Raw genomic sequence first — 27,057 nt, 5'->3', positions numbered from 1 at the left:
CGTAACCGTTGGTTAACTCGTGAATGTGCCGACGCTGTATCATCTAAGCAGGCGGCATATCGCGCGTGAATCAACGGCTGCGTTAGCGGGGCATCTAACATTGACTCACTGAAAGCAAACTACAATGAAAATTCCAAGTCCTGAGGGGACTTATGTTATTGAAACGAGTGTATTTGGTAGAAGATGATTTATTACTGACTAATTAGTGCAACGATCTTAATATTTATACGCCATCTGATTTACATACTACTTATTACACTACACCTCGGGGGGTGAATTGAAAAAAAAAAAATGTTTTGATACAATTTTTTTTTTAGGAATAGGTACATAATAATTGAATTTAGGTTTTAAATTGTTTAGTTCTATTTTTATGGACAATATAAGGCTTATTACATTTTAAAATTTTTACATTTAGTCCTAAATCTTCTAAAATTACAAATGGTCCAATCCACTGTGTGTCCAGTTTATTTGCCGTTTCATTTTTAATTAAAATTAGTTGTCCATTTGTATAAGTTACATTATTTGTATATTTATCGTAATTACATTTACGATTTTGTTTGCTTAAAATTAAATTTTCACGAGCATCTTGCTGCGCTACTTGTAACTTAAACTTAAGATCTAAAGCATAATTATCTGGGTTATATAATGGTTCAATATATTGACTTACTCTACAAGGTATTACACTAGGTCTACCAAAAACTAGCTCGAATGGTGTGTATTTCGTTTCTGTGTGAATTGTATTATTAAAACTAAATCACCAAAAAGATAACCATTGACTCCAGGTGTCTTTCTGACCATCACACTGAATGCGTAAGAAAGCACCTAAATTTTTATGCGAATTTTCAAGTGCACCAATAGATTGGTGGTGATAAGCTGTAGAAGTCAATTTTTGTATATTTAAAATTTTACATACCTGTTCCATTACAGTAGATACAAACTCTGTCCCACGATCTGTAGCTATGGTGTTTGGTATCCCGAACCTTAATATAAAATTATTAACTAATGCTTTTGCTATACTTACCGTGTCCTTATTTTTTAGAGGATAGGCCTCTACGAACTTAGTCAATTCACATTAAAGTGTTAAAATGTAGCAATTGTCTTCAATGTCCTTTTGCAAAGGTCCTACGCCGTCAAGATAGATCTTTTCAAAAGCATGTGAAGCCGTTGTAGTTATGTCCATGGGCGCCTTGACATACCTACTATGTTTCATTTTTTGACACTGAACGCACTTGCTCACAAATGCTTTAACATCTTTATCCAAGCCTGGCCAGTAAAATTTTCTTTTAATATTATTTGTCATTCTACGCACACCTGCATGACCTGCGGTGGGTAGTAAATGAAAGTCATGTAATATGTATTTTCTTTCTTCCCCATCATATATTCTTTTAACTCCTCTTAGAAGATAGATACGTGGACCACTCCAGTCCTTACGTTCTTTTATTTCTTTTAACAATTCTTTTATGATATTTTCAATTTCATTATTCTTTACTATGCATAGTTCATTTATTTTTCTAGTTATACAAAATTCTCCTAACTTAGTCACAAATTCGGCTCGCGTAAATTGTGCCCTAAAGTTAAGATTAATATATAATATTTTTCTACGTAGACTATAAATAAAACATTCTTTCTCTTCGTATAAATTATCATTATTTTTCAATTTATTTAACTCCTCATTATTTATAAAAGTCATTTCCACTGAATCATTTGGTATCTTTAGTACCTCAACTACTCGTGGTTGATCAGGCCACGATTCGTTAGGTTTTTTCTAAACGCCTCTTTTGGCCTCTAGTCATAACTAACAATATTTCTTCGTTCATTTGTTTTAAAGTGTCCGATGTTATGCTAATTCTAGACAAAGCGTCCGCTACGCTATTATCCTTACCTCTTACATATATAATTTTAAAGTCGTATTCTTCTAGTGCTAACCTAAACTTAAGAAGTCTAATTGAGGGGTCTTTCATTGAGAATAGATATAATAAAGGTCTATGGTCTGTCATAATCGTAAAAGATCTACCGTATACATATGGTCTAAAGTATTTTACTGCCCACACTATAGCAAGTAACTCTTTTTGAATAGTGGGGTAGTTTGTTTCGGCTTTATTAAGAGGTCTGTTTGCAAAAGCTACCGGTTTCATATTTTGATTACACAAAACAGCGCCAATTGCTGTACCTGAAGCGTCAGTTTGAATGACGAATTCATTATTTTCTGAAAAACGGGAAATTCTAATACTGGGGGACTTGTCAAAGACTGTTTTAATTTTTCGAAACTTTTTTGACACTCTTCAGTCCAAACAAATCGTTCATATTTTCTCGTTAATTTATTTAAGGGATATGTTATTTCGGCAAAATTTTTGATAAATTTTTGATAAAAAAATTTTTCGATAATAATTACAAAACGCTACGAACCTTTTAACTTCGTCAGTATTAGTAGGTATGGGATATTTTTGTAGGATTTCGATTTTTGCAGGGTCAGGTAAAACTCCATCTTTTGAAACTAAATGTCCTAAATAAAGAATTTCTTTCTTCAAAAAATTACATTTCTTGGGATTTAATTTTAAATTAACTTTTCTTAGCCTTTCCATAACGTCAATCAAATTTTTATTATGTACGCTCAAATTTCTTCCAAATACAACTAAATCATCTAAATAAACAAAACACTTATCAAATGTTAACCCTGACATTGCAACTGACATGGCTCTGCTAAAAGCGCTAGGACTAGTCTTAAGACCCAATGGGTCTTAAGTAATCTTTTCATTTGGTTTTGACCAGTGTTTGTCGTAAAAGCCGTGTATTCCCTACTTCGTTTATCTAACTCTACCTGATAGTAACTTTGATTAAGATCTAAGTGTGAGAAATAGATAGAACCACAGAGAGAGTCTAAAATTTCATTTATATTTGGCAAAGGGAACTTATCGTCCACAATGCAGTCATTAAGTTTCCGATAGTCGATAGCAAGTCTCCACTTTTTATCACTATCACTTTTTTTCGGTACTAACAAAATTGGGCTTGACCACTCGCTCTTAGCTTCTTCTATAATGTTAAGCATTTCTGTAATTTGATTATTAACCTCATTTTTTAAAGAATGGGGTAATCTATACTGCTTAACATATACCGGACTCGTATTTGGTTTCAAAGTAATTGATTGTTGATAAATATTGGTAGTATTTAATTTATCGCCTGGCAAAAAGAAAACATCTGAATACTTTGCACATATATCCTGAATGGATTTGCGCTCCTCTGTATTGAGGTGATTTAAATTTAAAATGTTTAATGAAGCTTTAGCCCTATTTAAGTCATTAGCAGTTGACCTAAAGTCGCATAACTCATAATCTCGAATATATTTCCGGTTGAAACATTGGCAAAGTAACATCATGTTCATTGGTATTTAAAGTTTTAACAAGTAATCTGTTATTTCGTATCCTACTGATACAACCTGCAAGGAAAACGTTATCAGCTAATTGCTGACTGTGGATAACAAAGTCATTTTCCGAATCATTATCCAAAAGTAAGTAATGAAATGATTCACAACGCGCAGGTATAAGTAAACTTTCATTAGAATAATTCAACGAATCATAAAGTGGTAAGGAACATTCCATTCCATATTTGTTTAAGGTAATGGAATTGTTATCAAAGTTGATACTTGATACGTAGCGACACAGAAAATCTAAACCTAAAATACCGTCAGCCTTTAAAGGTAAGTTATTGAAAACATGTAGCCTTATATTAAAGTCAACATGAAACTGTTGATCACGATGAAATAAGATGACATCAGTGTAACCTATGGACTGAATTTTACCTCCAATACCATTTATGATAGTTTCGTCTCTAATTACTTTACTGTTACTGGGTAATGCCTGTTTCTTTATTACAGATAATGATGCTCCTGTATCTACTAACCAAAAATATTTCCTATTGTTAATAAAAAATGATAAATATTTGGCTTTGCCATTTAATGCCAAAATGTTATGTTTCAACACGAAAAAACTGCATTTCACTATTATTATCTGCGTTTACGGATTGATTTTGTTCAAGTTTTTCTGAATAAAATACTCTGTTTCTATTGCCACTACCACGAGATATCGAACTCGATGGATTCTCGTTCGAATCTCGTCCGCGATTCAATTTATGAAATTTAGGTCTACCATGGTAATATGTTTGGCCGCGTGGATAATTATTAAAATTTCTTCGATTGTTAAAATAACTGGAATTATTTGGCTTACCTGCGTTATTTTGTGGGAAATATGATCTTTGGCCGCGAATCTATGGTCTAGTATGGGAATTAAAATAAGAATGTGACTTACCTATTCCACGAGTGGAGAAATGCATGACATCCTCACCTCGCGACGAAGATGCAGCTGACAGCTCTTCATCTTTCGCAGCTTGAATCGCCTCGTTTAGGTGTTTGTAGTTGCGTGCTGCAATAATCGTACTTAGTCTTGAATTTCTTAGACCGTCAGAAAAACGTTGTATTGCGAATCGCTCATTAATAGGTTTTAAAATTTCGTATTTTTCAGCATCGCCGTCTGCCTGAGCTATCGTTAAACAAACAAAAAAATTTTTTTATCTCGGTTCCAAACTGTTCTATAGTGCGATTTCCTTGAGATACAGTTTGTAGCCGTGATTGTATTGCGGTAGGACTTTTCTTTACCAATAATTTGTTTTTTAAATCCTTAATTAAGTCTTTTGTAGAACTGTATTCAGGTAACATTCGTAATTTAGCATTCTGTGACAGCCTACTTTTTAAAACAAATGTAATTAGTAATTTTTGACCCGATGATGACAACATATCCGAATACATTTCTATAGAGTCAATGATACCTTTAATGCTGTTTTCGTTATTATTCATAACAGGAATTAAACTACATGCTGTTTTCAAATCGAACTCCATTTTTAGTTCAGGATTCGAACACGTTTCGCTGTCACTGTCACTACTACTCATATGACATGCAGGCTTAGAACATAAATTGATAATTTGTGAGTGGTATGACTTTATTTCATCGCTTATTGAATATATTGAAGCAATGAATGTAAGAGACTTAGGCTTTATTTCTTTAGAAGCAATACATTGGATTATATTCGAACTTTTCTCAAATATTTTCTCAGTTTCCGCTAACTTATTTTTTATAACATTACCTTGTAATCTTAACTTTCCCTTCTTAATTAAATATTTTCTTATCAATTTAAGTTCATCTAAACATTTAACTAAATCATCTTCCATTCCCTTATAACAACATATTTATAAAAGAAATACATACCAAGTATATTAACTCACTACTCATTACGAGTAGTTACCATGGTAGGGGCTACGACCTGATACATTGCAATATGAAACTCTTTGTTTACATTATACATACTTAATCGATTAAATAATATTAATAGGATACATTTATTTTACTAGATTCTACACTAATTCGTTAAAAAAAACACCTTAAAGTTTATAAATAGTCATTTTAACAGTTCAAAGTTTATTTCTGAAATGTTATTGGATCACTTTACAAAACACTCACGCACTTTTTATTAATATTAAATATAAACACCTGGTTTTCACGCACTTTCTTCGTAATTCTAATGCCGTTACTTCTCTACTGGTTGGGTATGTCTCTTGCGCGGGTGAATGACCGTCTTAAGTTGTTTTGCGTGATCTCTCCGATATCCAATTTTTATGGCATTTTTTGTACTTTTTATAAATAAAGTACAGTGCCGCAATGCCCAGTAGCACACAAATAACCAATAAAACTATGCTGATTGTAGACAGATGCATTCGTATTTCTTCAACTTGTGCCTGGTTCGAGCCTGCGGCGTTCTGATTTACAAATACTGTTTCTTTCTCGACACTGGATCGGCACATAGTTAATTTTTTTTTTTTTTTAGTAAAACAGTAACGAAGAATTTAAGTTTAAAATTTCTACATATTGCTTTAATTTGAACTTATATCCAATTCTTCAACTCATCGTCCGATTTTGGAGATGCAACACTATACTGCGATCAAATTCGCGTCGCGCGCCCCAAATATGGCAGGGTCGCCATGAGGGGACTTATGTTATTGAAACGAGTGTATTTGGTAGAAGATGATTTATTACTGACTAATTAGTGCAACGATCTTAATATTTATACGCCATCTGACTTACATACTACTTATTACACTACATCCTGTAGGAAGGCATACACGAGAGCGGATGCACAGCGCATTGTACAGATTGGTCATGACCTTATTTCGCATCCTAGGATTCCTCGCATTGCAAAACGATTTCCACCGCTCAGAAATCCGGACGGATCGCTAGCTCACAGTCCGCAGGAGAAAGCCGATCTCCTGGCTAAACTCTTTGCCGACAACTCCGTGATCGATGATTGTAGTGCGCTGCCACCAACAATACCTTCATATGGCCACACGATGCCTGACATCAAAATCAGGCAACGTGATGTGCGTGCGGAGCTGCAATCACTTGATATACGGAAAGCTAGCGGTCCCGATGGAATACCAGCCATAGTGCTGAAGAAGTGCGCGGCGGAGCTGTCTTCTGTGTTAACGCGCCTGTTCCAACTTTCTCTCTCTTCGGGATGTGTGCCGGAGGCTTGGAGAAGAGCTAATGTGCAAGCGGTTCCCAAAAAAGGGGATCGGTCTGACTCGGCAAATTATCGACCAATAGCTATCACCTCAGTAATTTGTAAGGTGATGGAATGGATTCTTAACAACCAATTGATCCATTACCTAGAAGATCGCTGTCTAATTAATGATCGTCAGTACGGGTTTCGACCAAAACGGTCCACAGGTGATCTTCTAGCGTACGTAACACACCTCTAGGGTGAAGCTATCGACAAGCATGGAGAATCGTTGGCTGTCAGCCTCGATATCTCCAAGGCTTTCGACAGGGTCTGGCACAGAAGTCTTCTCTCCAAGCTACCGGCATATGGTCTGCCTGCTCAGCTATGCACCAGGATTGCCAGCTTCCTACACAAGCGTAGCCTTCGTGTTTTAGTAGATGGTTGCGCTTCACAATTCTATGTAGTGAATGCTGGGGTCCCCCAGGGATCTGTGCTATCTCCCACACTCTTTCTTTTGCATATCAATGATATGCTCTCTCTTGGGAACATACATTGCTATGCAGACGATAGTACAGTGCATGGTGGATACCACGGACGCGCAGTGGCTGGGCGGACGGAAACTGAGGAGAGGCGGAAGAATCTTGTCATTGAACTCGATAGGACATTAGAGCTCATCGCCAAATGGGGTTCTGATAATCTTGTTGAGTTTAATGCCAAGAAAACACAGGTATGCGCTCTCACAGCGAAAAAGTCACCATTTTGGCACACCGCTGATGATAAAAAGCAAAATCGCCATACTGGGGATGGACGTTCGCTGCGACCTTAGTCCAAGGGATTACATCGAGGCATACCAAAAAATGGAATTCCTTACCAGCTCACGTATTCCCCTCCTCTTACAACCCGGGTTCCTTCAAACGAGGCGTGAAGAGGCATCTTGCGGGCCGGCAAGGCGGGGACGGCTAGTACAGAACATTCTTCCCGACTGTACTGGCCGTCCTCGCGTTTGGACTCTACTACCACTTACCATCAGGTGGAGTAGAGTCATTTGCCATCCCGGGGCATATCAAAAAAAAGAAAAAAGACGATTTAAATTCCATGCATTTCAATTTGAAATAACTTCGAAGAGATACACTGGATACGGTTTTGTCACGAACTTTCTATAAATGACTTTTGTATATTTAAATGTGTTACTTCGTGAAAATTAACAAAAATAAATTAGTAATGAGTATTTAAAAATATTTTTTTTATAATTTGGTTTAATTACTGCAATTAAATGAATAGTAATCATTTCAAAAAGTATATTATTCTATATTTAAATTTTCTTTTTCGGAAGCATAAAGCTTAATAGTCCCTTTCAAATTAAACTTATTTAATTTTTTTAAAGGCCCTAATGGTGAGTTCCCATAACAGATAATGATGTCTAGCGCGTGCTTTGATAAAAGTCATCGAAGCGTCATCAGGGGACCAACTGTCGCGTCTTTCTCGTAACTTCCGGTCGAAATTTTGCAATTATATAAATAAAAACCGACGGTGGTCCTACATTGATCCCGTGACAGGAAAGGGTTATAATGCCTTAAACGTTTCAAGTGAGACGCATATACAATTGGTCAAAAGATTATTCAAAAACATGAAAAACCAGTTGTTTGGGTTGATGCATTACTTTAAATATTGTCATTTATTGAACTTTAGCTTCCGATATGCATTTTTTCAAATTTTCAATAACCGATAACGAAATTAAGACCTTCAGAACTAACCCCGTGGACGGTCGGAGACAAAAGTTGAAAATGAAGAATTAAAGGCTATTGTGGAAGCGGATCCATCACAAAGCACTTCAGAGATAGCTGCAGTCTTCGGGGTAAGTGATAAAACTGTATTAATTCATTTCAAGCAAATCGGGAAAGTAAAAAAACTTGAACGATGGGTACCTCATGAATTGAGTGAATCGAACTTGCAAACACGCGTAGACTGCTGTGTTACTTTGCTCAACCGACACAATAATGAAGGGATTTTAAATCGAATCATTACTTATGATGAAAAGTAGATACTGTACGATAATCGGAAGCGCTCGTCGCTATGGCTGAACCCTGGAAACCCAGCCAAATCCTACCCAAAACGAAAATTGACTCAGAAAAAGTTACTTGTGAGTGTTTGGTGGACTAGCGCCGGTGTCGTTCACTACAGCTTTTTAAAATCTGGCCAAACTATTACGGCATATCTATTGTCAGCAACTGCAAACCATGAAGGAAGAACTAGCAGCTAAACAACCGAGATTGGTCAATCGCTCTAGGCCACTGCTGCTTCACGACAACGCAAGACACACACTGTACAATTAACAATCACTAAGTTAAATGCTACAATTAGAATGTCTACGACATCCACCGTACCCCCCGGGCCTGTCTCCAACAGATTACCATTTTTTCTGGAATTTGGACAACTTCTTACAAGGAAAAAAATTCAACTCCGATGCGGAGGTCCAAACCGCCTTCAAAGAGTTTATTGATTCTCGCCCCCATGGTGTTTTTTAGTAAAAGGATCTATGAGATGGCAAAAGTGTATGGATAGCAACGGTATTTTGATTAATTAAATATATTTTACAAAAAAAAAAAATGACTTTATATTCCTCCCGTACAAAACGCCAATTTCATATGTAAGGACCTAATAATAATACATTTATTGTTATATGGTTCTTTAAGTAAAGCTTCTTTGGATGCGATATGAATTAAATTTCAATATAGTATAAGAGCAACGTTTCTGTATGTAATGTTTAAGTGAGTTCCAAACCTTCTCTCCTTAATTAATTATTTAAGTCGAGTCTTTACCTAGCAATTGTTAAGTTAGGTACTTAAGTCCTGTGTTTGACAGAAAGTTACTGTCTAACACAGACGGGTTGAAAGATGCTTATCTAATTATGTATTTAAAAATATAACATTTATGTTACGTTCTTATAGTTCACTTCTCACACATACTTTTATCACCGAAATTTAGTTGAGAAGGTTTGATTTTTGATTTTTTATGTGAAAGTTTGATACATATATATAATAATATATAAATAAATTACGCGGTTTTTTTAATCAATGTATATGTATAAGTATTATATTAAATTGGTTCTAATTGTTTTATTAAAGAGTTACCCGCCTAAAAAAAGACTTGTTCCACCACGTTGCTTCGATGCTCGTTGGTGGGTGCACATAGAGCAGATTACCGGTTAAGATTAGTTCTAACCACTGGGCCATATCGATTCAAAAAAAACTAGTAGACTCAAAAGCATTATTTTCAAGTGATATAATCTGTCTGTCTATGCACATATCAATCGGATGTCATCCGTTCAATTGTCATTAATCACTAGACAGACATAATTATATAAAAGTATTTGTATTAATTCATGATTCTCAGACGTTATTCAATAAACTACGTCATCATATCGAATGACACGAGCCGCGGTCGTGTGTGGTTACAGATTAAAATACATCAATTGATCGCTCGTTTTCATTGGTCGCTGAATTATAGCGTGCGTGAGCGCAAGCCGCGCCTATACAATAGTAGGCGTAGGTATGTTTTGTTGCCATCTTAAGTTTTAATAACCTAACTGATATTATAAAAGCAAAGTTTATTGTTTTTTACGATTTCATTTCTTAATTACATAATCGATCGTCGTGAAATTGCATACACGTTGTAAGCGGTACAGTAAGGGAGCGTATCTAACAATGCCCCACCCCTCAAATGCGGGAGGAAAACGTTCACGATATATAAAAAATATTACTTCCTATTTAGTACATGTACTAAATAGAAAGTAATATTTTTACAAAAATGAAAGTAATATTACTTCCTTCTTGCGCTTTATTTTGAATCGATATAAATATATAGAATCTTATATATATATATATATATATATATATATATATATATATATATATATATATATATATATATGCACTCTCTATAGAATGGTAGTGCTGATTTTAAATCTGAAGTAGATTATTGTGGGTCCTAAAATCCGGCAATCAATTTGATACACTTGACCCATTCAAACTATCAATCCTTAACACTGCAAGACAAGTACCTAAATATGGTCTTAGCTATGTATTTATAGGATTATAAAACACACTAATAGGTGAGGTATATTTAACTTTTCGAGTGCGAAGTCATGATCTGTAGTGCTAGTCAAACTCATAACATAAATACGAAATTTGTCCGATGATAATGTAATTTGACACAGAAATAGTCTGGAAGCAATACATAAGTTTGTACTTAACCGATATATACCCAATTTACGGGATAAAATGGAATATACGAGTTCACGCACGTAGTCACAAGGAATTAATGTTTGTCCTCATTAGTTAATTACTTTAGTATAAATTAAAAACGATTACTTTTATTATCATAGGACTACGATAACGCGTGGCGTCTTCATTAGTATGTTGACTTGTTTGTTTAAAAATATTTTCGCTAACGGCTTTATTTTTATTTTATTTAGCTCGCTGACCTTGAGTTCCGGGGCTCCAATACAAATCGGTTAGGGTGAATAAAAAAAAAATCGGGTTTCCTTTCGAGAAGTTCTCAGCCCGGAGTCTGGAGGTTAGCAGCAGACGGCGATTCATTTTTAAGCATGGCTTAAATCGATTAAGAGAATACCATCTAAGATTGAATTTGCCTATTAGGTGTATATATTATCAAATGATTCAAAATTTAATCAATCTCAATGCTCAACTTATAAACGTTTAAAATTAAACCTAAAATAATATAAGGCACGTGCACACGTGGCTACCGGTGAGTCAAACACGTCGAGATTGTCACGTGGAGATTGTTTAGATTGCGGTCGCAGCTTGTCGTGCGCGTGCGCGAAATAAAAAAAAGTTACCATAGATCAAGTATTTGTGACGCGGGGAGGAAGGATTGTTTAATCTGCAGCTTGTTTAGGATCCGATATGCTTTTCAATACTTGTATATAAAAGTAAGAGCCCAGAAATGTCGTGGCGCTGGGCAAATTACTCCTCTCCCAATGAATACAATTGAGGCTTATTCCACCACGCTACTCTAATGTCGTTTGGAGGTTGATTTTCCTATAAGATATAAAACCACAAATTATGCAGATGAAAACTTAGAGGTGCTTGTCTGGAATTGAGTCCTTAAACTTCAACTTCATCGCGGTTCTTGCATTCTTGGTTCATAGTAAAAATAATAACCAAACTTTTAGTTAATTATGTATTGGTAATTTAGCTGTATATATTATAAAACGTCTTATTATCGAAATAACTAAAATTTCAATGAAAGATGATACGGGAAAGCACCTGAGGAAAAGTCGAAAAAGTCATTTTATATGTAGCTTTTGTATCAGGAATAGGTATATATAGGTACAGTTCTATTTCGGCATTAAGTATACATGTTGGCATATAATTTTCTTAGTAAATACACTTTTTTATTTCGATTACTAAGTTAATTATTATTTTCATTAACTTAAATATTTAAGTAATCTATTTAAGAAAATATGTTTTTATACTCTTATGTGAATTTATGTTGTGCAATAAGTATTAAAAAATATATATAATCTTTGTTGTGTTATTGATATCTTAGAATTTTTTTTGGGATATTTCTTGATGGCATTGAACAAACCTGTCTTGGTACATACTCACACATCAATTATTTTAGCAACAGGCAGCAATAATTTGTATTGCTTATTGTTTTGATAGGTGAGTGAGCTAGTGGAATTGCACGCACAAGAAACTTAAATTTTAGATACGTGGTTGGTTGCAGTGCCAGTTTCTATGGTGGTGACCACTTATCATCAGGTGGTGTTTTTTCCTGCATGTCTTCCTATAAATATCATATAACCTCAAGTTTTCGCGTAGAAAAAGATTATATCAGAAAGTATGTCTATTTATATATATTAAACTCCACAGCCACATCTTTACCGTCTCAATATACATTCACCCCACTCTTATTAACTTGCGCAGGCGAGGGTTCATGGGCGGCGCATAATGAGCGAGGGTGCGACCCCATCCACCCTTACGTTGTTATGTAATATCGATCTCTCCCTTGCTGCAAGGATAACTGTTATATGTGTGATTGCGAATAGAGAATAACGGCGCCTAGATTACAATATAAGAATTGACTTTTAAAATATTCTGTATATCCAAAAAAAAAAATTTCAATAAGGCGGAATATTTCATTCAGGGTTCTGACCCTGCAGACGATTAGGCAATGTTAGTCTCCAATTGCCTTTAGGAGAGTTGTAGTCTCGTCTACAACATCAATCATTCAAAAGCTACAATTTCCTCGCCTTGATCAGAAAGAAGGCTACGGATACCTAACGGATGATATGTTCAATGTACGAATATGACACGAATGTTTCAACGAGTCACTTACTATCCGTAAGCAAAACAAACTGTTTTCTGAATATAAAAAACGGGCATGTGTAATTTCATTCGAGAATTGGAGTAATTTATGAATTAGTCACGGCGTCATCGAGTCTGCGTCCGAAATACCACGTGATCATCAATATGTACCTCTTTTCTTGAAATCATCTGAACATAAATGGCTTTGTTAAATACAGAAAGATTGTATTGTTAGAAAGAGAAGTGAACAGGTACGAAACTTGTAATACAATTTACGGTATTAAAAATGACACTTTTGAAGCATTTGCAACATGTTTGATTTTTCAACTTATGTAATTCCTTAGAGATTTGGTCCAAACAAAAGTGACCGTTAGACGGTTCTAAGAAAATATTTGCCTGTCTTTGTCCTTATCTTAAGCTCCGGGTGTATTGTGAATGTTCTAGTATTTCGTTTTGGGTATTTGTACGTTCTTCGTTTAATACTTTTTCGATTCACTATTGTTTAAAAACCCCAAGTAAAGTTAGGTCCGTAGATGACGATGAATTTCACGCATATTTTTATAATATTCATCCAGTTTTTTTTGTGTACATCTGTTGTACTTTGAATTTCGAGTTTCAGTCTCGTTCTATCATAATATAAGAAGTATTTTGTGGATAGATAGTATAGAATGGCGGACATTTTTAATTTATACGACATAATGCCAATAAGTATTATTTTCCAGAGCTGACTCTAAATCCTAAATTGAACTGACAATATAGTTATAGCTCAAATTATATACAAATAAAAAATGTTTTTTTAATACATGTTGTATTAATTTATACTAATGACGTAAATAGGAAAGATTTGTTTGTTTGTAATCGATACCTAAACACTGAAACTATTGAATCGTTTCTAATAATTCCTTCACCGTTAGAAATACAAGCCGAGATGGCCCAGTGGTTTGAACGCTTGAATCTTAACCGATGATCGTGGGTTCATTTAAACCCGGGCAAGCAACACTGAATTTTCATGTGCTTAATTTGCGTTTATAATTCATCTCGTGCTTGACGGCGAAGGACATCATTGCGAGGAAACCTGTATGTGTCTAATTTCACGGAAATTCTGCTACATGTGTATTCCACCAACCCATACTGGAGGTTGGTGGAAAAGGCTCCAAACCTTCTCCTCGAAAAAGGAGAGGAGCCCTTAGGCCAGCGCAGGACATTCACAGGCTGTTACTAGAAATTTACTTTATCCAGAAGTAGCATAGGCTATGTTTTATTTGAATAATAATAATATTTCAGTATATAGGTATGTATGTACTCTTATAGTCACAAACTGTGAGTTTCACGAAGACGAAGCCGAGGGAGAGTGTAGTAAAAAAATAATTATGAAAATGATAGATATATAATATTAATGAAAGTAAAATAATCTTGATTAATGTTTAGACTGCAAGTAGGTCAGTTCTTTTTGTGCATAATATAACCCTTCGCTGAGTCTTTGACAAACATAAATATTTTTAAATGTTATAAAACAATGAGTACACTTAAATCATCGTAATCCCTTGGACGGAGACATCCTTTGTGAGAACTGTAATTTAGGTACAGGGCTTAAAAAGTTACTAGTAAAATGCAATAAATTAATCTCTTTTTTGTTTTGTTTCGTTTAAGAATTTCAATACAACGCGATATATATGATGAATAGAAACTCTTGTTTGAATATCTGTAAAAGTTTTTGGCAATATTGGTGATTCGAATAAAAAGGTAACCTAACCTAACCTAAATATTATTAGGACATACCTATTATAACTATCTACATATTTGACATTAACATAAAAAGGGTAGGAGTAAAAAAACAAGCAACACCACTTTTAAAAGCTCTTAAAGATTTTTTTATTTTTATAGTATAAATATTTATTTAAAACAAGTTAATTTATAATATATTATGTGTATGTGACCTACTCTACCCACCAGATAGTGAATCCTCTTTAAAATTACTTATCACTTGAACTATTTGTCACTTTAAAACTACACAACAACAATGGAATCTATCAAGGAGTCTCTGGCTGCAATGACCGACTTATTCAACAGCCGTATGAATGAATTCCAGCAAGACTTACAGAGGACAACAACACCTGCGACTGTGCCTTCTCTTTCATCGGAGTTCAATTCTTTTAAGTCTTTTGTTCTCACTGCACTAAGTGGACTTCAGCGACAAATTGAGTTTCTCGCCAGGGAAATGGATCATGGACACGAGACGGTTTGATACACATTATCGCCCCAGATGGATCTAGACGTCGTGCCGAATGTTTATCTGATCTTGACTCGATTTCAACTTGTAAGTCCCCAGTCCAAAAAATTCCCATCGCAAACACTAGCGATAAAGTTGTATTGCAGAGGTCAAAGCGCGTAGTTAAGAAATAGTTATTTTATATTTATCTTTCTTCTTATTATTGTTTGTTTTTCTATAATTTTAAAATTATTTCTCTGTCTACCTGCTTTCGATTTAATTTTTGTGTTGTGTAAAACTATTTACGAATCTATTTAGTTAAAAGTTAACGTCATTCTGACGTTTGTCAATCAGGCGCCATAGTTTTCTTGCTTTGGATGGTTAGTTTTTTAGTTCTATACTAGACATTTATAAAGATCGTCTCTACTTCATTTTCATATTCGATATAGATAAATATAGATATAATATAATAATATTCCTTTTTAGTAAAAATTGTTGTTATGGCAGCCTGATAAATATCTGATTTTTTTTTTTTTTTGTTAATGTTAGTTTTTAATGTTATTATTGTTTCTATTTTGTTATGTTTGTGTTTAAGTGATTATTCCTAGGCAATTGGCGGGTGAGTGTTCATATGAAATTAATTAACGTATAATTATTCATTTACCTATTTTTATTTTGTAATTATAGAATTAATATATATTATTATTATTTTACATATATATTTTATATATTTATCTTTATATTTTTACTTATTTTATTTGCTGAATATTTAATTTAAAAATGTCTAGAAACAATGACGATTTGGACGAAACTTTTCTTTCTTTTTCTTCTGATGGATTGAGCAGTAATGACAGCTTTCATAGTATCCCTTCGCTCGGTGAAACTATAAATTCTTTATTCTCAGACTGTCTAAAATATTTTAATGTTATCCATATTAATGCTCAGAGTATTCCTGCACATTATCCTGATATGTTATCATCATTCGATTGCAATAAAATACATGCTATCCTCGTATCTGAGTCCTGGCTTAAACCCTGCTTACCTTCTACTTCCTACTCTCTTCCTGGATTTCATTTGATCCGTAACGACCGTGTAGGTCGGGCAGGTGGTGGAGTGGCGATCTATCTCCGTTCTCACATTCCATTTTCAATTATAAGTCAATCGACACCTCTGTCCGTTGAAGGGGCTGAACACCTTTTTATTGAGGTTATCTTTGGTCATATTAAGATGTTATTAGGTGTTTACTATAGTCCTAACCTCACGGTCGATTACTTTTCATCATTTGAAATCCTTCTAGAGCAATTTAAACCGTTGTATGCCCATACCATTCTTATGGGAGATTTTAATACATGTCTCTTAAAAAATGACCATCGCTCTAGTCTGTTGAAATCTGTACTGAATAGTGCAGATTTACAAATCCTACCCCTATCTGCTACTCATTCCTTCCCTAAATCTATCCCTTCTCTTCTCGACTTAATTTTGGTCTCTTCCGTTGATCATGTTGAAAAGCATGGGCAGTGCTCCGCCCTTGCTTTTTCATATCATGATCTTCTTTATCTTTCCTATAAAATCAAACCACCCAAAGCAAAATCGAGAATTCTTCTGCAGCGTAATTTTGGTGGAATGGATTTGAATGGTCTGCGGGAGGATGCTGCCAACATTGATTGGAGTGTTATTTTAAATGTTGATACAGTCAATGAGCAAGTTACAGTTTTTAATTCCCTATTAACTCAACTGTATGATTTACATGCACCAATTCGTCCTGTCCGGCTAAAACACCTTCCTGCACCTTGGCTCACCCCAGAAATAAAGAAGATCCAAGTAAGAAAGAATATTGCCAAGGCTAAGTATAGGTGTAATCCGACTGACACAAATCGCGACAAGTATCTGAAGGTTCGCAATCGCTGCAACATGCTATGTAGAGATAGTCAACGACGCCATATCCATAAATCTATAGCTGAGGAAGAGGAGTCAGCTAGAGTCTGGAAATTTCTCAAGTCCTTAGGAGTTGGAAAATCATCTAAAAATATAAATACTCACAATATTAATTTAAATACTGGTGGTATACTGGTGGTAGGGCTTTGTGCAAGCTCGTCTGGGTAGGTACCACCCACTCATCAGATATTCTACCGCAAAACAGCAATACTTGATATTGTTGTGTTCCGGTTTGAAGGGTGAGTGAGCCAGTGTAATTACAGGCACAAGGGACATAAAATCTTAGTTCCCAAGGTTGGTGGCGCATTGGTGATGTAAGCAATGGTTAACATTTCTTACAATGCTAATGTCTAAGGGCGTTTGGTGACCACTTACCATCAGGTGGCCCATATGCTCGTCCGCCTTCCTATTCTATAAAAAAAAAAAAAAAAATGAATTAAATAATCATTTTTCGTCCTCTCAAACTTTCGACACTGCTGTGAAGTCTAATACTTTAAAAGAAATTTCTGCTAAATCAACTTCTGAAAATTCTCCTTTTTTCTTTAGTCAATTTACTGATAGTGATGTTAAGAAGAACATTTTAGCAATAAATTCTGATGCTATTGGTTCGGATTGCATTAGTCGTAAGATGATCCTCCCAATCCTAGATATCATAATTCCTGTAGTCACACATATTTTAAACCAATCCATTATCCTTTGTGAATTCCCTGAATCCTGGAAAGACGCACAAGTCATCCCCCTCCCCAAAAAAACAAATCCTTCATCTTACACTGATTATCGTCCTATATCCATTCTCCCTTTCCTGTCTAAAGTACTTGAGCGCCTTATTCACAATCAATTAAACCAATACCTTTCAAAAAATGTCCTATTGAATCCTTTACAATCTGGCTTTCGTCCTGGTCATAGTACGACTACGGCTCTGATCAAAATAACTGATGACATTAGATTAGGAATGGATAATCAACAGGTTACTGTGTTGACATTATTAGATTTTAGTAATGCTTTCAACACTGTAGACTTTGATATTCTTCTTGCTATTTTGTGTTCTCTTAACATATCTGCTAAAGTAATTGACTGGTTTCATTCTTACTTGTATGGGCGCCGGCAACGGATAAGAGTTCAAGATTCTTTCTCAGAATGGGCTCCTATAACTGCTGGCGTTCCACAAGGTGGCGTGTTGTCTCCCCTCTTGTTTTCGGTCTTTATAAGTACCATCACTTCTCATATATCTTCTCTCTATCACCTGTATGCAGATGATCTTCAGATCTATTCACAAAGTAAAATTGCGAACCTTCCTGAAACTATACATTTAGTTAATAATGATTTATTAAATATTTCTAAGTGGTCTACTGCATTTGGATTACGAGTAAACCCAAATAAAACACAGGTGCTGATTATTGGTAGTTCAAAATTAATTTCTCGTATATCTTTTTCGGATCTCCCGGTTGTACACTTTAACGGTGTTAACATACCGTTCAGTGTTACAGCTAGGAATTTGGGAATTTCCTTTGACCAGCACCTGTCTTGGGAACCACAGATAAGTGAGGTTAGTAAAAAAATTTTTGCAGCCTTTGGCTCCCTTCGAAGGTTACGCAACTTTCTACCCATCCCTACCAAAATTATGTTAGCACAGTCACTCCTACTACCAATTCTCGATTATGCTGACGCATGTTATCTTGATCTAAAAGAGGAGCAACTTAATAAACTTGAGCGTCTCCAAAATCTTTGCATCCGATTCATATTTGGTCTTCGTAAATATGATCACGTTTCTGAATTTCGTAAAAAGCTCAAGTGGCTCCCAATCCGGCTTCGCAGGAATACTCACATCCTTCAACTTCTGTACTGTATTCTGTTCAATCCGTCTTCTCCTTCATATCTAAAAGAACGTTTTCAATTTCTTAGTTCTTCACATAGCCATAATCTTCGTTCTGAAGAGAATTTGATTTTAAAAATACCACCTCATACAACATCTTTTTATAGTGACTCATTTACAGTCCATTCAATTCGTCTTTGGAACTCTCTTCCACTAGAAGCAAGACGTGCACCAACTATTACTTCTTTTAAAAAAATGATAAAAGAGCACTATCTTGCTTCATGAAGAAATACTGCAATTAAATATTTTATTTATTATGTAAGTATCTATAGTATGTAAATGTATATATTTATAATGTGTATGTATATTATATTATTATATATTTATGGAATATTTATTTATGTATCGTATATATACATATATATATTGTATCTATTTTTATTTTTTTTATGTATTAAATAATTGTACACCCCTACCATCCTATCTCTCTCCTCTACCAAAGGTTGCCTGGAAGAGATCGCTGTTTTAGCGATAAGGCCGCCTATTGTACATTTTTCTTTTCTTTGTTTTGTTTTACTCCTATTATTTTTGTCTATATTGGTGTGCAATAAAGAGTATATAAATAAATAAATAAATATTTGTATAAGTTACTATAGAAGTATAGCTTTTGTTTCCGTTATCATTTTTCTGTATTAAATAACACATTTTTTCTTAATTAGATGATATAGGCAACAAAATATTGGACGTGCTAAATGCTAAATAAAAAGCTAATTAAAAACATTATCCAATTTGATCGTTAGTTAAGTGTGAGTCCGACAGCTGAAGCTGCATTAGAAGAGTCGGATAATAATCGCGTTACTTCATTTCAGTTTTCACGTAAGAAATCGTCGCGTTTCCCACGAGCGTAACATGAATTTAAGGGATTTATACTTTTAAAACTATAAGAAAGCTTGCTTGAAAAGGAGCGTACATTATTTTGTTATATGTCATATTAAAAAAAAAATTAAACGCAAATACAATAGTAATATCTCGCAGAATTCCAGCGACCTGTTATTATAATAATATTCTTACGCAAGAAAATTATTAAATTTTGTATATTAGGCTTAAATATGAAATATCCAATAAATTACTTGTGGTAGTGCTTTAAAAAAAATTCAGCTAGTAAAATTCGGTACGGATGGAATAATTAGTACAACAGTTCAACGAATTCTATTTTATTTTTACTTAAATATATTTTAACAGGTACCTAATTTTTGAAACGCCACCGGTACGGGGTACGTAGACTTTATGGCTAAGAATAGGCAATAAAATCAGTAGCCAGTCGGCTTAGTAAAAAATAACAGCTACACAAGTTATAGCAATAATTATATCCATGCATTTCTTTTCCTGTATACCTATATATGAATACCGGCCTGCCGAACACTTATTTGAGTATTACAAGGTTGTACATAATTTTCCGTGACTGCGTTGTCGGCTAAAACTTAATATATATAAAATTAAATACAGTTACATCCGGAGAGGAGCCATACGGTGTCATTTGCTTCCTGTTCTTGCATGAATAACATTTATGAATCGTTCGAAATATCTTTCATTATTCACGAATGGTTTAACTTCTATTTGACCGAATGTTGCAACTAAAATCATATTCTCCAACAATTTTTTCTGCAATGGTTATAATAAATTACTTAAATTAATATCAGTATGAAACCAAAGAACTCGTAGAGCATCGTACATACAATAAAATGAAGAAATTATTTGAAAACATTTCGCGATATTGTATCAGAAAATTGTGACATCATGATATCATTGTAATCAAACTTCACATTTTTCTATCTATTGTGTCAAAAACAAGCAAGCTTGAGTAGCAAATTAATAGCAAACGCAAAATCTACGCAACTCTTCATAATAGACCGAAAGTCACCCCATTGTTCTTCCGATGTGTCCCGTTGGTTCAGGTAGCGGAAGTAACCCGTGCAGCGGGGTGGGGGTGCCCTGCACAATTAGACCACACCCCCGAGAATAAAAGACCGGGGCGACCAACAACATCATTAGTTACTCGCAGTCAACCGTAACTACTAACCGTACTAACTAAAGTAATCATGGCTCTCTGGACACCATACGCTGAGGACTCACCATTAGATCTATCTGTGAATAGTACACGTGAAACGACATCGCAAACAAATACGGAGCTTCCACCGCATCCGTGTATAAGCACAGTGCAACACAGTGTTGAACCGTACCCATACATCGGGTATGTCCAGCCCATGTACGTGCCCGTTGTTGAACCATCGCCTGGGCCTTCGAGTTCCGGGTTGCAGCAATCGACTAATAATTATATAAGTACGTGCTTGATATCGCCACCCAAGTCTCCGGGATCAGACAAAAAAAAAAAGCGTCCAACGGAGCTTCCACCGTATCCGTGTATAAGCACAGTGCAACACAGTGTTGAACCGTACCCATACATCGGGTATGTCCAGCCCATGTACGTGCCCGTTGTTGAACCAGCGCCTGCGTCTTCGAGTACAAATATGTCGCAATCGATGAGTGTCTCAAGGAGTACGTGCGTATTTTCGCCACCAAAGTCTCCGGTATCAGACGAAAAAAAAAAGCGTCCAAGTTATATGATAGATGTAGACGCTCTATCAGACGATCCGGACTACCTTGCGTTCGAGAGGGAAGCCCTCAGAGCAATGGCCGAAAAGAAAGGAGGGTCGTTGCTCGGTAATAATCCGAGAATGCGTCGTGCCGTGCAAACTAATCAGAACGCCGACGATTTTTATAGAAAACAGAGAGAGAGGAATAATTTTGCTGCAAAGCAGAGCCGTGACAGGAGAAAACTACGAGAGATCCACAATTCACTCAAGGTCACATATTTGAAAAAATACCTGTCTAAGATCATACGTCTGCTGTCTTCGAATAGGTGTATAGTGTGTGACCAGACGTTCCTTTAGAGATTTAGAATTATAATAGTGTTTAATTTTTTTTTATTTTGAACTATAAGTTCTAAACTCTAAGGTGTTTGTGCAATGATGTTTGTGCAATCTTATAAATAGTATACTTGGAGTATTACAAGGTTGTACATAATTTTCCGTGACTGCGTTGTCGGCTAAAACTTAATATATATAAAATTAAATACAGTTACATCCGGAGAGGAGCCATACGGTGTCATTTGCTTCCTGTTCTTGCATGAATAACATTTATGAATCGTTCGAAATATCTTTCATTATTCACGAATGGTTTAACTTCTATTTGACCGAATGTTGCAACTAAAATCATATTCTCCAACAATTTTTTCTGCAATGGTTATAATAAATTACTTAAATTAATATCAGTATGAAACCAAAGAACTCGTAGAGCATCGTACATACAATAAAATGAAGAAATTATTTGAAAACATTTCGCGATATTGTATCAGAAAATTGTGACATCATGATATCATTGTAATCAACCTTCACATTTTTCTATCTATTGTGTCAAAAACAAGCAAGCTTGAGTAGGAAATTAATAGCAAACGCAAAATCTACGCAACTCTTCATAATAGACCGAAAGTCACCCCATTGTTCTTCCGATGTGTCCCGTTGGTTCAGGTAGCGGAAGTAACCCGTGCAGCGGGGTGGGGGTGCCCTGCACAATTAGACCACACCCCCGAGAATAAAAGACCGGGGCGACCAACAACATCATTAGTTACTCGCAGTCAACCGTAACTACTAACCGTACTAACTAAAGTAATCATGGCTCTCTGGACACCATACGCTGAGGACTCACCATTAGATCTATCTGTGAATAGTACACGTGAAACGACATCGCAAACAAATACGGAGCTTCCACCGCATCCGTGTATAAGCACAGTGCAACACAGTGTTGAACCGTACCCATACATCGGGTATGTCCAGCCCATGTACGTGCCCGTTGTTGAACCATCGCCTGGGCCTTCGAGTTCCGGGTTGCAGCAATCGACTAATAATTATATAAGTACGTGCTTGATATCGCCACCCAAGTCTCCGGGATCAGACAAAAAAAAAAGCGTCCAACGGAGCTTCCACCGTATCCGTGTATAAGCACAGTGCAACACAGTGTTGAACCGTACCCATACATCGGGTATGTCCAGCCCATGTACGTGCCCGTTGTTGAACCAGCGCCTGCGTCTTCGAGTACAAATATGTCGCAATCGATGAGTGTCTCAAGGAGTACGTGCGTATTTTCGCCACCCAAGTCCCCGGTATCAGACAAAAAAAAAGCGTCCAAGTTATATGATAGATGTAGACGCTCTATCAGACGATCCGGACTACCTTGCGTTCGAGAGGGAAACCCTCAGAGCAATGGCCGAAAAGAACGGAGGGTCGTTGCTCGGTAATAATCCGAGAATGCGTCGTGCCGTGCAAACTAATCAGAACGCCGACGATTTTTATAGAAAACAGAGAGAGAGGAATAATTTTGCTGCAAAGCAGAGCCGTGACAGGAGAAAACTACGAGAGATCCAAAATTCACTCAAGGTCACTTATTTGAAAAAAGACCTGTCTAAGATCATACGTCTGCTGTCTTCGAATAGGTGTATAGTGTGTGACCAGACGTTCCTTTAGAGATTTAGAATTATAATAGTGTTTAATTTTTTTTATTTTGAACTATAAGTTCTAAACTCTAAGGTGTTTGTGCAATGATGTTTGTGCAATCTTATAAATAGTATACTTGCAGAATATTATTCTCTAAAGAATTGTAAGTTGAAATAAATTTAATAAATGACCAAACATAAATTGACCTTTTAATTATTTAAAACCTTTTATTTTTGTTACAAAATCATAGAAAGTTATAATCAATTTGAAGTTTACTCTAACAATATCTATATCTATATCGAATCAAATATCTTCAATAGATTTTTCTATCTTGTATCATAAAGATAAGGTGGACTACCGAGCTTAACCCCATTCAAGTCCTCATTGAATAAAAAGTTAAGTACATACCATTAAGTTACAATAGAATGGGTGCGGCTTGCGCAAGCGCCGCTTTTTGCTTCTTTCCGACCAATCGGGTTCACGAATGAGTGTTTATTGTGTATTCAAAGATGATCGATAGATATACATAATTTACTTTTATATTTACTTTAAATGGGTTTAGTGTATTTTTAATTTGTAGATAATCAATATAAAATGTTTAAAAGCAAATACGAAACCGTTCAATATTTTTTTTTGCCTCTGTTCATCAAACGATTTGTGTTATGTTTATTAGCTATTAAGATGCACACGGAATGATATCAATAAATAAATAGAAATAAGAGTGAAAAAATAACAGTACGAAACTTGCAAATTCATATATGTACTACTCAAATTTTCAATAATCCACCGCGCGAACATTAGTGTTATATTAGCTTCTTAATTAAAGTTATTTTTAGGTTAAGAAATCTAAAAATAAAACTAATTCCTGTACTTAAACTAGATTTATTTCGCTAAAAATAACCTTACACAACTGGATATAACAGACTACTATACTTTCTGCTTGATGACGTGCGGCAAGTCGAATTTACCTCGGACGCATTTCAACTTCACACCGGGACAATCTTTAACTCTGAAATTGATAACCAACCCAAATTCATCATACATTATTGGTGGCAGACGCAGCAGATACTTGTTAAGTTTAATATTAATCCATTTGGTTTTTGGTTAGTTTAATGGATCGCTTATAAAGCTAATCACAAGGTTGATAAGTAGTCACCATCGCCCATGAATTTTGAAAATATTAACACTCACCTTTGTAATTGTAAAAAGATCTATAGCTAAGTATATTTATAGTCAAGATGTGCTGCAGTATTATGGCGACTGCTCCATTTGTCATGATGAACCACATCACTCACCTGCCGACTCTAACGAGCACGATATTGTGTTCCTGCAGGTTGTGTCCGATGCCCGGCACGTAGGCGATCATCTCTCGCCCGCTGGAGAGACGCACGAGCACGCATTTACGGTTAGCGGAGTTCGGCTTCTTGGGTTTTCTGATCAAGGTTTTTAGTATCACACCCTGAAATTATGTTCCTTATTTAACTAAAAGTAAGAGCCTGTTTAGGGAAACATAACAGGGGTTCTGGGTTATGCTTTAATGAGAAGGTTTGGAGCTTAATTCATCACGTTGCTCCGTCGACTGTTCGTGAATACACACACACATACACTTGTAGGTTTTTCACGTTATTTTACTTCAAAGTAAAGCACTGTATTAAAAACACAAATTAAACACACGAATATTCAGTGATGCTTATATGCTTGGTACAGATTTACTCGATTTAGCTAAATAATCGAGGTTTTGTAAAACACATTGTTAGGAGACTATGTAAAAATATATATCTTAATATTCCGTATGGGTAAATAAAAACCTTCATAATATAAGAGATATTTGTGCACATTGTCTTTTATGCATATTTCTAATGCGCTGTTCATAGCAGTAAGTTTTGGCATCCCTTGATCATATGTTACAATTACATCCTAAAGTTGAGAGTGGTGTTTCAAATTTTTTTTTTTAATTTTATATTTGTATCGCAGACTGGAATCTAAGATGTAATGTCCTATTTGCCTGTTCCTTACCTAGCTTCTTAACTCTACAAAACAAACGATAAACGATATACACACACAACGATACAAATTATTGATATGAGGCGGTAAACTAATGAGTGGTATTCACACAAGCGCGCCTGACCATATTAATAGTGACATTTAACTGAAAATTGTAAATTAATAATTTAAAAAATACCTAATACTGCGTGTATTAGGTATTTTTATAGAATTATTTTCTTCCAATTTTGTTTAATGTTAGTTTAGTATGGAGAGTGTTTCTGAAGGGACAATATTAGTAAAACACCAGTGAGTTTGTTATAGCCCGGTTTCTATATTTAACGAATTATTTTTTTACATCTGTAACCGATAATTTTGATATGACTTCAATACTTACGGAACGTTATTTTTTAAATGTTTTTTATTCATGCATAAGGCAAAACGAATTGTTTTTTTTTAAATATAGTAACCGGATATGAAAGAATAGAAGTATGTAAAATAGTCAGCATACCTTGGCGAAAGGATTTCCATTGAGCGGATTTCTTGATTTTCTCTTTTTGATATGTGGACCCGTTTTGTGCATCTGCGCGAGGGATGCCATCGTTCTCGACAACACTGATGTTGCTTGGAGATTAGAGCCGGTTAGGAAGTCTGTTGTGGGTGCCACTCGACGGATTATAGATTGTGTGGGTGTAGCTGAATAAAAGTTTATAGAATAAAATACCATGATTCATGATATGTACTAATATTATAAATGCGAAAGTAGCTCTGTCTGTTGGCTTATTTCTGTCACGAAGAAATCGAGGTAGTCTTAGATTTGGTTAAGGTCTTAAGTATATAATTTACAGGAACATATTTGCTATGCGAACTGAATTACGGGGAAAAGCTATTGCTATATAATAAAACTGATATAAATTGAAAACTTGCACATTAAAAAATAAATAAACAGCATATCCAAATAGGAGTATTGTTTAAAATACATAGCTGACATCTTTTTCATATTTTTTTCGCACGTAGTCAATATTCTTATCTCATAAAACAGCAGGTGCAAAACCCTCTGTTTCGGATTATCTTCCATCGTCATGTAGCCTAGATATTTTACTGTAATTTGAACTCTAACACAAAGACATAAGGATATCGAAAATATGCATGACGAAAAGGCTAAATGTGTACTGTTAACCGCGAATATATTGTTAAAATCAAGGTTTTGAAGGCGTTCTCGCAATTGTATCAATTGTGTGGGCTGTGATCAAATGTTCACATGGTCTCGTGGGGCGTTGTGTACTTTATAGCGGTTCTTGAAAGGTATGATTGACAAGTCCAAGGTGTTTTACGATTCGATGCAGCGGGAACATCAAGTGTGGTCCGTTAAACAACTATTTTGGATTTGTATACATTTTTATAGATACGGTTAAATCAACTGTTGTTTGTTTGGATGTTGATAAACTTTTCCTGGTTATAATATATTTGTTGATGTTACTTGCCGCTTTATCGATAACGGGCTTTAACAAGTTTCATAATACTAACAAATTATCGGTTTTGAAAAATACTAAAGTTTTTTAAGCTCCAAACCTCCTCCTCAAAAAGGGAGAGGAGGCCTTAACCCAGCAGTGGGGCATTTATAAGTTGTTACTGTATTTAATATTTCTTGCAATTTAACGGCTCGGTTTTAATGACATTGTAATGTATAAA

At 35.2% G+C, this 27,057-nt stretch overlaps 2 protein-coding genes, 1 long non-coding RNA gene and 1 pseudogene across 2 annotated transcripts in view; 1 reads left to right on the top strand and 3 right to left on the bottom strand.

Moving 5' to 3' along the window:
* Positions 1-26,264, bottom strand: part of LOC126769549 (40S ribosomal protein S12, mitochondrial-like) — a 431,911-nt gene extending 405,647 nt beyond the window's left edge. Inside the window, exons 1-2 of the mRNA XM_050488415.1 lie at positions 25,877-26,264; positions 24,678-24,841 (exon numbers count right to left, since the gene is read on the bottom strand). Coding sequence (XP_050344372.1) covers positions 24,678-24,841; positions 25,877-26,092 — 380 coding nt within the window. The 5' untranslated portion in view covers positions 26,093-26,264. The remainder of the gene's footprint in view (positions 1-24,677; positions 24,842-25,876) is intronic.
* Positions 1-27,057, top strand: part of LOC126769487 (uncharacterized) — a 1,339,673-nt gene that overhangs the window by 156,019 nt on the left and 1,156,597 nt on the right.
* The window catches only part of LOC126769508 (uncharacterized), a 729,621-nt pseudogene that overhangs the window by 248,970 nt on the left and 453,594 nt on the right, over positions 1-27,057 (bottom strand).
* On the bottom strand, positions 15,607-16,207 carry LOC126769572 (uncharacterized). The gene is made up of 2 exons (XR_007669398.1): positions 16,127-16,207; positions 15,607-15,993 (listed from the first exon to the last, which is right to left on the bottom strand). It is a non-coding gene; the product is annotated as an uncharacterized LOC126769572 (long non-coding RNA).

The sequence above is a fragment of the Nymphalis io genome, chromosome 7 (assembly GCF_905147045.1).
Source record: "Nymphalis io chromosome 7, ilAglIoxx1.1, whole genome shotgun sequence".
NCBI lineage: Eukaryota > Metazoa > Arthropoda > Insecta > Lepidoptera > Nymphalidae > Nymphalis > Nymphalis io.
This window is presented reverse-complemented; position numbering and strand designations above follow the sequence as displayed.